This window comes from Nicotiana tabacum, chromosome 14 (genome assembly GCF_000715075.1).
Source record: "Nicotiana tabacum cultivar K326 chromosome 14, ASM71507v2, whole genome shotgun sequence".
NCBI lineage: Eukaryota > Viridiplantae > Streptophyta > Magnoliopsida > Solanales > Solanaceae > Nicotiana > Nicotiana tabacum.
This window is the reverse complement of record NC_134093.1, coordinates 26,621,335-26,633,900: the sequence shown is the minus strand read 5'-3', so window position 1 is coordinate 26,633,900 and position 12,566 is coordinate 26,621,335. Positions and strand designations below refer to the sequence as shown.

The following is a 12,566-nucleotide window of genomic DNA, read 5'->3' as shown; positions in this document are numbered from 1 at the left end:
GGAGTTTTGTAAGGTAAAGTTGGAATTTCTTTGAGAGCTTGTATTCTATGTCTAAGAATTTATTAAAGGAAATCAAGCGGGTGTTGCTTAATATTGATGAAATTATTTGGGTAAAGCTTGTTCTAAATTTTGGGATCCATTTGGTGATGCTTTTTACCCATTTTGAATAGAGTTTCATGAGTTGAAGTTAATTTAGTAGGAGAAAAAGCTCAGTTTTTGGTATAATCTTGTATCACTTATAATTTTGTATCACTTATAATTTTGTATATACAAACTATTATACACTTTTATACAAGGTTGATACATTATTTTATAAGAAGCGTATAATATTGTATAATAATATATACAACAACAACATAAAAAAAAAAAATCAGTGTAATCTACCGAATGTAATCTGGGGAGAGTAATGTATAAGCAGACATTATCCCTACCTTGAGAAGTTTTGAGAAGGTAGAGCGACTGTTTTCGGTAGACCCTCGACTCAAGGATGTATAATAATATATAAAGATGTATAAAAATTGTTGCAAGATATATATTTGGCTACACGGGTGAAAACTGAAATAGTGGTTGCGCGGGTGAAATTTGTTCAATTGGGGCTATAATCTTTTTTTATTGTAAAAATAGTATGGACTAACTAGTTTTCGGATCGGTAATCAAAAAATAACCAGCATTTGCAAAGTTATTGAAAAATAGCTGGATTATGGAGCTCCTTCGTATAAACTTTCAGCATATTATGTTGGAACTCCAGCACATTATGAAATTTCATCACATTATGCTGGAATTTTTCCTGATTTATAAGGATGTTTTTGTTCAGATTTTATCTTTACATGAAAAAAGTGACTAAATTTTGATTATTTTTCAAACTGTGGCTATTTTTCAATTACTGGTTGTAAATCGAACTATTTCTGATTTGTTTTCCTTTTTCATTCCCTTAAACTATTACCCATTTAGTCAATCATATTTTTTATGATATTTTTTCGGTTTTAATGTACACAATCGATTTTAAAATTATAAGACATTAGTAGAAATAAATTGTGCATGGTTAAATTTCAAATTGAAACGTTTTGATTAATAAATGTTGTATTCAATTTTATTTATTTTTTACTTTAGCTAGGCATAATTGACTTAAATGTTGCAATAAACTTGGTTCAACGGCCATTGCCATCTAAATACGAATTCTATATGGTGTCTGATTCCACTACTATTTCCTACTTTAAAATCTGAAGCACTAGGCTAATGACTCACATGGTTTCTTGTTATATATTGCTAATTTTGTTCCCATGATATATATATATATATATATATATATATATATATATATATATATATATATAAGGGGTATGGGGAAAAGTGATTGGGGAATGATAAAGGGTGATAACTTTATGATTGTAAAATCCTACTCGGTACTCCCTCTTTCTTAATCTATAAACTTGTATTGTTAATAATTTATCAAAATTATGAACTGACATTACCCCGTAATGTATACTCTCTTTTTTTTACTATGTTCATCTCTTCTCTCCAACCTTTTTTCTTAAATCCTCTTTCTTTAAGCCGCAGTTAAACATATTTGCCCATTTTAATACCATTGTGGTAATATCTAGGCTTTAACTGGTCTCCCCTAGGAATTTACAGATTAATCCATCATAGTTATTAAGAAGTTGGAAAGATAACCATATACTTATATAGAGTAGTTTTTAGTTATTTACAAACTGGCAAAATTAAATACATAATAGCAATTAAGAAATTAAATACATAATATAAAACTATAAATAAATTCGGGGTAATAAACAGAAACATAATTTTTAGATAAAAATAGTAACTTACATGTTTACCGGAGAGAGATCGCCCTTTCGGTGAACCCGAAAGAGTTTACTGGACTTTGAAATAAAAAACTTGCATACTAAAGCATAAAGTTTTATTTATTTTACAGGCTTGAGATAGAAAATACTAAAACATACATAGGAAAATATATTACAAAGGGTGTTGGAGAATGGTGGGTGATGAAGGAAATATTGGATATTTTCTTCATATGGGACTTGTAGTTGTGTCCCTCTTCTTCATTCTCTCTTTCTATATAGTCGATTCTTTGGAACGAATTTTAAAACGGACTTCAAACATATTCAGAAACCTTTCTTTTCTAGCCTTGCTGGGTACTTCATTAGCCCCATCGTCACATGACTTGAGGAGAGATGATTCATTTTTATTTGTCACTTTGAAATTATTTTTTTCATTCAAAGACTCTACAGTCTTTTCAGCACTACTTTATGTTATTTCTTCTTTCTTCACATGTCTTTTGCATTATTGTACCTCTTGTGCCAGAGCGATTCTTCACTATTTGTTGTCTTGTCTTTTGTTTTGTTCTTAAAATTTTATTCTACGTGTCAAGATTATGTATAGCTATCGAGTCGAAACTCATTTTCGAGTTATCATTTGGATCTTGAGCATCTTGATAGTTTAGGTAGTTCTCATTTTCGTAATTACCATATTCACCTGATCTTGGAATATTTTTGGACTGAAATTTATTTATGGACTGGAATTTTTGATAATATGTTTGTCTTGTTTGTCTTTGTCTTGAAAGAATTTTTCTAGTGTTAACTATATCTTCTATTTTATCATTTTTTTTCTTTTTTGAAATTATTCCTTTCTTTTTGGTATCAGAGTTAGAAGGTTTTAGGACTACAAATTTATGAAATAACATATTTTCACTAGATATATAAGCTATCACCATCACTTAATATATCTCACTCTAGACAGAATTCAAAGCATAATAGAATATAAAACAAAACTAGAACAATATCTGAATAGTCCAGAAGAAGTTGATCTTTGGGGTGAGCATAATACCGGCCGAATCGAAAAAACTGACCGAATCGTAAATTTCGATTTATTCGGTTTCGATTTTTCGGCTTATTCGGTCGGTTTGCAGTTTATGTTTTCTATAATTTCGGTGTTCGGTTCGGTGCTCGATTTTGCAACTTCGGTTTTTAGTTAAACCGAAAAACCGAAGTTTTCTAATATGGGTCCTAACCTCTGGGCTCTTTTTAAGTTGTCTAGCCCAACTTTTCTACATATTTACATTATAAAATTTGAAGCCCAAACATAAATAAAGTCCCACATTCAAAAATTATCCCTTTTTATTTGGAGGAAGTTTTAAAACTAGGCACGGTTTCAACCAAAATCACATAATCCTAGCATCATAAGGAGATTTACATAGATGACAACAGAATATTTCTTTCCATATCAGAAACTTATAGCAAACAAAATCTCTCACTTGTAATCACGCTTTTTCCATATCCCATCCAAACCATTTTTTTTTTCTAAATAAGTATTAATTATATAAAATGGTATAATAACATAATAATACCAATATATTTATGATAATTCTGGTATTTTCATATTTTAATTAGAAATATTTTATTATATGAATGATATAATCGCGTTTTCGAGTTTTAGTTGCACTAAAACATGAAATTAGTCATATTTTTAGTAGAAAAAATCCGATTTAAAAGCTCAATACGACAAGACCAAACCGACCGAATTGAACCGAAAATCAACCGAACCGAATTAGCAAAAACCGAAGAAACCGAACTAATTTTGGTTCGGTTATTGGTGCACCAAACAGAAAATCGAAAATCGAACAAACCGAACTTCATGAAAACCGAACTGAACCGGTCGACGCCCACCCCTAGTTGATCTAGATATAATCAATATAGATAATAGGTTTAATTATAAAGGTTTCCTTACTCGAAAAATTCAAAGAGTTAATAACGATATTATACAAGAAAAGGAATATATTAGAACACTTAGAAGTAAAATAGAACATTTTTCTTTAGGATAGACTATACTTATGAGACAACGTCATTTGACTAAACAAATAGCCTTTAATTATTGGATTTTAAACAGAGATATAGCAGAAAAAATAAAATTAATAAAAATACTCAAAAAAGTTAAAAAAAACTTTTAACAACAACCTCAAAACTAGCTCAACAAATAAAAGAATCAGAATTAAGAATTCATATGACATCAAATCTATTAGTATAGATTATTATTAGTGACCAGAACATATACGCTTAAGATTGGGAAATACAAGAATTAGAAAGTGATATAATTTATGAAGAGCAAAGGATACAATTTTTAAAAAGCAGAAAAATTTGGATATCACTAGGCTAATTAAAATAGATAAATTAAAGAATTTAGAATATTTAGACTTAAGAATATATCCAGAAAAAAAATATAGAATATTAAAAGAGAATTCAGTAATTTTAGGGTAGAGAACATATATTACATACAGACGATAAACAATATAATACTTTGGTAGATCTAATAATTAATTTGGGTGAAAAATATTATAATCAAGTTATTTTCCATAATTTTATATATATATATATATATATATATATATATATATATATATATATATATATATATATATATATCGGTTAATTTGGAAGTAGAACTTACTAAAGAAAAATAAAAGGAAAACTGAAAAGGCAAAATCGGCGTTAATAGTTTGTTTTAATTCCCACAAAAAACGCAACGTTAATAATTTGGTTTCTTTTCACTTAATATTAAAACCCTAATCCTAGCAAAACAATTCCACATCAAAGTAGCACAGCTCAAACCCAAAACCTTATAGCCATTAGAATGCCTGATAACTTTCCCCGTGATATCACCATTGATATATTGATAAAACTTCCTGTGAGTTCTATTCTAAGGTTCAATTGCGTTTGCAAATCATGGCGTTCTCTAATTGAAGATCGTCAATTCATCAAACAACATTATGATCGTTACAAAAATGATACAAATTTCCATAAAATATTTTTGGCTTGTATAAAGTACCAATACCATTGCCAACAGTACTACTCCAATGACGCCCCGTTTCAACATGATTCCGGTATTTCTCTTCTTGAACATCCTCCAAAAATCAACCATACATTGACTAGAGAATTTGTGGTCAGTTCTTGCAAATATGGTTTATTTCTTCTAGCTTTCTCTTATGATAAAATTATTCTTTGGAACCCGACGATCAGAGAATCAAGAACAATCCCTCGCGCAATCCAAATTGAGAAGGAGCGATCATATGATTTACGGTATAGTTCTTCTTTAGAGAATGACAAAATAGTTTATGGTTTAGGTTATGTTTCTACTTTGGAAGATTACAAAATAGTTAGAGTAGGGCCTAAAGTTTCTCAAGGTGGTCATAATATTCAAATATTTTCGACGAAAAATGATTCGTGGAAATTGATGGGCAAGTTGCCTCGTGACACGTACTATGATAGAGCCATGGTTATAGCTGATGGAATTGTTTACATGATTAGCCATAAAAAGGGGAAGAAATTTATTCTAAGTCTATGTTTGAAAAATGAAAAATTTGAGGAAATATTATGTCCGGACGAGGATTTAGGGATTGTCAGTGAAACTCTATTTACTATAGGAGAAAGTCTTTTTTTAGCTAAGTTTTTGAGCCCTGTTAATAAGATGGTTGATTTTGAAGTTTGGTGTATGAAAAAGAATGGAATGAGTTGTAGTTGGAATATAATGTTGACAATTATAATTCCGTGTATTTGGAATGACAGATTTTGGATGCAGCCTGTGGGATTTATTAGGGATGGAGATATGTTATTTCTGAGGGATAAAACTGAATTTGTGATATATGATTCGAAACGACACTTCCAAAAGGTTAAAGTAGTTGAGCTTGAAGAATCACTTTGTCTCAATTGGGCTGTAACATATGTGGAGACATTAATCTCTCCTAATGCTATATAGTATTACGCTGAGTTTGCAAGTTTATTTTATTTTTTTCTGTTAAAAAATATTATATTATAATTCTTTTAATTCTATACATTGTGTATTCATAAATGTAGGTTAATTGACCGGGATAATTCTTACACCTCTATCTTCTGTAGGAATCAATTATTTAAAAAGTACTATCAGCATTTTGTGTGTTCTTTCTATGCAGGGTACACTAATGCAGTCAACAGACAAGTAAGAATTTGTGAATTTTTTCATTGATACATGTGTTGTATCATACTATTGTAAGTGTTGTATTTTTGTAACATAGCTGTTAAACTGTAGATTAATATCCTTTTAAGATATAATAACTCTTGGATGAGAAATGAGTTGAGTACTATTCATAAATGTAGGCTAATTGACCGAACCACATTAAATATTTGTATCTCTTTTTGGTATATTTCTCGTTTGTTATCTGATTTACCGTCGTTTAATGTTTGCTTTGTTAGCTTCCGCATGAGTATTCCGATCCTAGCAATGAGCACAACACTAAAAAGCAAGTCAAACTGTTGTCAAATTGACACAAATAAAATGGTTGAACTAGTGACTGGTGTGTCCGTTGCACTGGCATGAAACTGCTCCAAAGTCTCTTACTCAACATTGCTACAAATTTATCTCTTATCCATCAACTATTTCAAGTTGATGGATTTTGATGAAAAACAGTAACGGTATGAGAAGACTTTCAAGGGGAACACGTTAAAATTAAAATCACACGAGAAGAGAAAATTTCAAGGCGAATCACATTAAAATTACAGTCAAGTAGAGCATATCTAAGATACTAATAGTACAGTACAGCCAGCTGCTGTACATCTTTTTACACAAATTCCGTTAAAACCCCAAAGGAAAAGGGAAAACAAAAGAGGGATGGCAACTAGACTTAAACCAAAAGACCCATACGATGCAGAAGGGGGCTAAACGCGACCATCCCACAGGGACTCATGGCGAACCTTGCTAGACCTTAAAAGACGTTCCACATCTGTTGGAGGATTCAAACCAAGTCGCTTAGCACGCTCCCACCTGTCCAGCCTGCTCATTCCAAGGCATGGCCCATAAGTCATATTCATGTCAAATTGCCTCAACACTTCCTCATTCTGATCATAATCATCTGCAGATTTGGTAATTGCAAGGGACACAAAAGCAACCTCTTCAGATCACAAAATATATTAGAGAAACAAGAGAAAAAAAAGAGCAAAACTTCAGAATTTAACAATTCAGCACTACGTTTTGCAAGTTCAATACCAAAAGAAAAGAAAGATTCGAGTAGTGTCCACAAACTGTACATTCCTTATTTTGCTTCCAAAGCTATTAAACCAAAATGTCACCAATGAAACAGAAACATATCTCAGTGGTCATTTCCCTGCTAAACTTTTCTGAGGGAAGTTGCTAATGGTGATAGACTGTTTGTTCCAGTTTACTTTAGTATAATAGTATATCATGCCTGGTAAGCAGATGTTTCCATTCCTACCTGGTTGATTATAATTATGCAACTGTTCTGGCGCATCGTTTTTAATTAAAATTTTAAAGTAGTGGCAAGTTCCTTTCTCTAAACCATATAAACACACTGACAAGCCAATTTTAGAAGCCATGTTTTTAATACATCTATAGTAATACTTAAGGTTATAAACGAGAAAATAACAACTTTGACCTCTCCAATCCAACCCCAGAATATAGCCCATTGTTCCATAGGATAACATTTTGCCCAAAGATATCTTGACAAATTAGTTCTTTTGAATCATAGAATTCATATATGACTTGCTAATTGATTGAAGATATGAAAAACCTCATGTTAGTATGGCAAGTCCATAGGCATAAGGACTGCGGCAAGCGTTCAACAAGAGAGATGCCAGTTCCTGGACGAGTTCAATTTCATTGAATCCATAAAAATTATAGACATGTGATTTTCTACTAAAACTTTTGTGTATGCACACTCTTCAAACATTTTTCAATTAAGAGGAAAAAAGTATCTTAAAGAAGAAATTCAAACAAAACGAAAAAAGAAATTAAGAAATTAGATAATTGGCTAAAACTGGAAGAAAGACAAAAGTAATTATTCTATCTCAAAAAAATCAGATCTTGGGAAAAGTTATCTTAGGACCTTAGAATAAATCTCCTCTATAGCCCCTTTTTACCGAGTGACTACTTTACCGAGTGAATACTTAGTTGTAGGAACCCCTAACTTGTAGCAAACCAAAAGCAAGAGTTTAAAAAATTAAGGGGTTCAATTGAATCCCTTCATTGGAAATTTGTACTGCGTAAAAAGGGCAAAAACAATTTCTTTTAGATCGCAGGTTCAAATTTTTGAATCTCCTTGTTAAAATTCCTGGCTCCGCCGCTAGACGTCCCAAAAGGGTGACCAAAACTCAAAGCACAAGCATGTGTACAAAAAAACTCCTAATTTACCTAAGATAACCAAAAATCAACAAACATATGTAAACAAACCCTAAGGCCAAAACTAAAAAATAAATACGCAACAGAAGTTAAAATTTAAAAGGGGTGCAAGAAATTGGAAATATTAGAGGGAAAATATTTGACCTTGTAAATCGAGAGAGCCATGGGAGATGAGTGCAGGGGGCTGAGTAACATCAGAGCCAATAGCTGCAGCGTTCTTTGGGGTGGTGGATTTCTTCGTAAATGATGATTTAGAATTGGATGGTTTAGCGATGCCACCGCCTTTCTTCTTTTGCTTGTAGAAACCTTTCATGTCAGATTTTGTTGCCATTATTTTTGCTCTGTTTCAGATTTTACAAATTTTGAATTTTGAATTTTGAATTTGGTTCTTGTCGTATGGAATTGGAGAATAAGACTGTTGTGTTAATTTATACGTCGGGTTTTTGGGCCAAGCAGTGACCTTCATCACATTTGGACTCTTGGGTCTCTCTTATGGCTGTACTTCCTGCCTCTTCTTTTGGGGCATTTGCACATCTAGAAGAATTAACTTAAACAGTCGTTCGCCTGTTAAATTAAAAATAGTTGATATATATAATCAATATATAATTTATGTATATATCGGCTATAAAAAAATAAAAATTGAATTTGATCGGCTATTTGTGTAATAATCACTTGCATCTATACTCAGTTTTGGGGTCACCATAGAAGTTATACCTAATTTGCACAAAAGTTTATAAGACTATCCACTTTAGGATCAACTTCAAACTTATCGAGTCCGTAGTTAAAGAAAAAAAAGTTTAGAATGCAATGCACTTAAGGTCAATTAAGTCTAAAGTGCAAAAATTACACTCAAGGCCAAATAAGTATGAAGTGCAACAAACATTTGCATGCCCTTGAGGTCAAATAGGTGTGAAGTGCAACCAATATTTTCATTCACTTAAGACCAAATAGGTTTGAAGTGCAAATTGCCCAAAAACAAAACTTGTATTTCAAATTTTAACAATCCAACATACGATTTAACTCTTAAATCTACTCCAAATGAGTACAAATTTGAAACATAACCTCCAAATATCATAAAGAACAAATCCCAAACATCAATCTACCAAAACAACAATAAATCTAACAAGCTCATTTAAGAAGAAGAAGAAGAAGTTGTCTGTACTTTAGATACTTAAGCTTTTTTAAAAAGTGGGTACAACTTAATTGGGGCCGATAAAATAAGGCGCCCCGTGAAACTTTTACTCTTCTTTTGAGTCCACATATCTTTCCTTTTTCCTAATTATTATTCCATATATTCATGTTTTGATTTATAAGTGCTTTCATATTACTATCTTTTGATTTAATTATAAAATTAACCTTCAATTATGTTGCAATTTTTAAAGTGTTAAGGTTTTTATTTCTATTTAATCTTTGAAGAAACTGTGTAATCTTAACATACTTATCTTATAATTAATGTGGAAATCCGACATTTACAGTTATGGGTTCGGTTCTTTATATACTAGCGTGGAGCTTAAGAAAGAAATAAAAACTTCTAAAACTTGTGGTTAGAACAAGCCTTAGACATTTATGCGGTTGTAAATATCTCATTAAGGATAAAATAAGTAGCTTAAAATTTAATTATTTCTAAATATAAAAAATAATATTCTTTTAAGTATAAACTAAAAAGAAAAGTATACCACATAAATTGGACAAAGGGAGAATTAATAAGGACATTCATAAACAAAGTTACACATCGCCCCTTATTTTTAGAGCTCCATTCTATTTAGATATGAGTACCTAATACTCCGCAAATCAAATTGAGTTAAAAGGACGCGATGATATTTCATAACATTGCTAAAGATTAAAAATAAGTCCCAAATTATTTTTTTAATGGAAGAATTAATAATGCAAAAGACTATAACTATAGATAAGTATTTAAGAAGCAATTTAAATTTGGGACGGAGTAATATTGAATATTTTTTATGGACATCTTTTACCAGAATACGTCTTAATATTTCCCAAAAGGTAGAGTGATTTGGGTAGATAGCTTGCTTGCAAATAAAGGGCCAAATTTCTAACCTTGTTATCTTTTTAACTAGAGTTAAACTTCAAATTTTTTATTAAATCTCGTTTATAATTTACTTTTTTGTAGGTAAACAAAAACATTTTGCTTAATTTATATTAATTCATTTCTTTGTTTTTTTTTCTTTTTTTTCTTTCTTGTGAAGTTAGGTAGGCTCAGCAGTAAGAGAAGAATAAGGGAAATTGATCTCTACAGACTACACATATGGAACGTATAGTAATTAACATATTTATTATTTACTTCTCTAACTATTCCTATTTGTGCGATTGTTTTTTTTCTTTTCACTCACCGTATTGGGGTAGGATGGATGAAGTGGAGATTAGCATCTGGAGTCCTGTGTAATAAGAGAGTGCCACGGATACTCAAAGGTAAGTTCTATAAAGTGGTAGTTAGACCGGCCATAATGTATGGGGCTGGATGTTGGCCTGTTAAGAACTCACATATCCAGAAGATTAAAGTAGCAGAAATAAGGATGTTGAGGTGGATGTGCCGGCACACTAGGATGGATAAGATTAGGAATGATGATATTCGGGAGAAGGTGCACGTGGCTCCCATTGATGAATCACCCTCCAATTCAAATGTTAAGAACTTGAAACTTTAACATTCTACAACCGATGCCTAAGCCGACCAAACAACGTTCGATTGACTCCAAATTTTGCACACAAGTCATATTTAATATTACAGACCTACTCCAACTTCCGGAATCAGATTCCGACCCCGATATCAAAATTTCCACTAGTGGTCCAAAACTCCAAAATTTTGACTTTCGCCATTTCAAGCCTAAATGAGCTACGGGCCCCCAAAATATATTCTGGACACGCCCCTAAGTCCAAAATTACCCAACGGAGCTAACGTAATCGACAAAATTTCTTTCCGGAACCGTCTTCACACAGTTTCGACTACGGTCCAAATTTTAAGACTTAAGCTCTCATTTAGGGACTAAGTGTCTCAAAATACTTCGAAACTCAAAATCAATCATCCCGGCAAGTCACAATAGCAGAAATAGATATGGAAAAAGTAGTTAATAGGGGTTCTGGGCTCTAACTCTCAAAATAACCGGCCGGGTCGTTACATTCTCACCCTCTTAAAACAATCATTCGTTCTCGAACGAGCATAGAGACATACCTGAAGTGGTAAAAAGATGAGGATAATGGCTGCGCATATCCTGCTCGGTCTCCCAAATTGCCTCCTCGACCGACTGTCCCCTCCACTGAACCTTCACAGAAGCAATGTTCTTTGACCTTAGCTTTTTGACCTGCCTGTCTAAAATAGCCACTGGCTCTTCAACATAAGATAGATCCTTGTCCAATTTCGACTTTCGCAATTTCAAGCCTAAATGAGCTACGGGCCCCCAAAACACATTCCGAATACGCCTCAAAGCTCAAAATCACCCAACGGAGCTAAGGAATCGACAGAATTCCATTTCGAAACCGTCTTCACACAGTTCCAACTACGATCCAAATTCTAAGACTTAAGCTCTCATTTAGGGACTAAGCATCCCAAAACACTCCGAAACTCAAAACCAATCATCCCGGCAAGTCACAATAGCAGAAATAGATATGGGAAAAGCAGTTAATAAGGGTTCGGAGCTCTAACTCTCAAAACGACCGACCGGATCGTTACACAAAGTGTGAGGACATGATAAACGATATAGAATGCCAATTTATTGAAAGAAAGAATTAAAAGCATTATTATCATATTCTTTGCCACCATCAGATTGGAAATTGGAAATTGATGCATAAAAGACATTTTGAACCATTACCTAAAATTGTTTAAATTTTTCAAAGGTCTCTAACTTATTATGCATCAAATATGTCCATGAAAACTGGTATAATCATCAAGAAATAGTATATAATAGCAAAAACCAGAATTAGATACTATTGGAGCTTGGCAAACATCAGAATGAATTAGAGAAAAAGGTGCATTGGATTTATTGAGAGATAAAGGAAATTACAATCGAGTTTGTTTACCTACATGGAAAACATTACATTTATTTGTGACAAAAGACGAAGAACTATTAATTAATTTTATATACGGTCAAAATCGGGTTCGTCTTTCATGTAATCAGTCGAGATTGGAACATGATGGATCGAGGGTCATCACCATGATGTCGAGACGAGATCTGATGCCAGCTTATTGAGCTCAAGATTCAGGGACCGATCAATACCGAGCTCGAAGTCAATATTGAGCTCGAGTCCAGATCGAACTATGATATGAAGTGGTATGATCGAGCTCAAGTCAATATCGAGCTCGAGTCAATATCGAGCTCAAGATCCAGAGATCGACCAATACCGAGACCGACCAAGATCGAGCTAAGAGACAAAGAGAC

The 12,566-nt window shown here is 32.5% G+C and overlaps 2 protein-coding genes across 2 annotated transcripts; one reads left to right on the top strand and one right to left on the bottom strand.

The window, feature by feature from the left end:
• Positions 1–4,641: 4,641 nt before the first annotated feature.
• LOC107781396 (F-box/kelch-repeat protein At3g23880-like) lies at positions 4,642–5,763 on the top strand. The gene has a single exon (XM_016602090.1). The coding sequence runs from the start codon at positions 4,642–4,644 to the stop codon at positions 5,761–5,763; it is 1,122 nt and encodes a 373-aa protein (XP_016457576.1).
• A 749-nt stretch (positions 5,764–6,512) lies between these two features.
• On the bottom strand, positions 6,513–8,638 carry LOC107781395 (uncharacterized). The gene is made up of 2 exons (XM_016602089.2): positions 8,320–8,638; positions 6,513–6,892 (listed from the first exon to the last, which is right to left on the bottom strand). Exons 1-2 carry the CDS (start codon positions 8,504–8,506, stop codon positions 6,699–6,701), a joined length of 381 nt encoding a protein of 126 aa, XP_016457575.1. The 5' UTR covers positions 8,507–8,638; the 3' UTR covers positions 6,513–6,698.
• Positions 8,639–12,566: the final 3,928 nt, after the last annotated feature.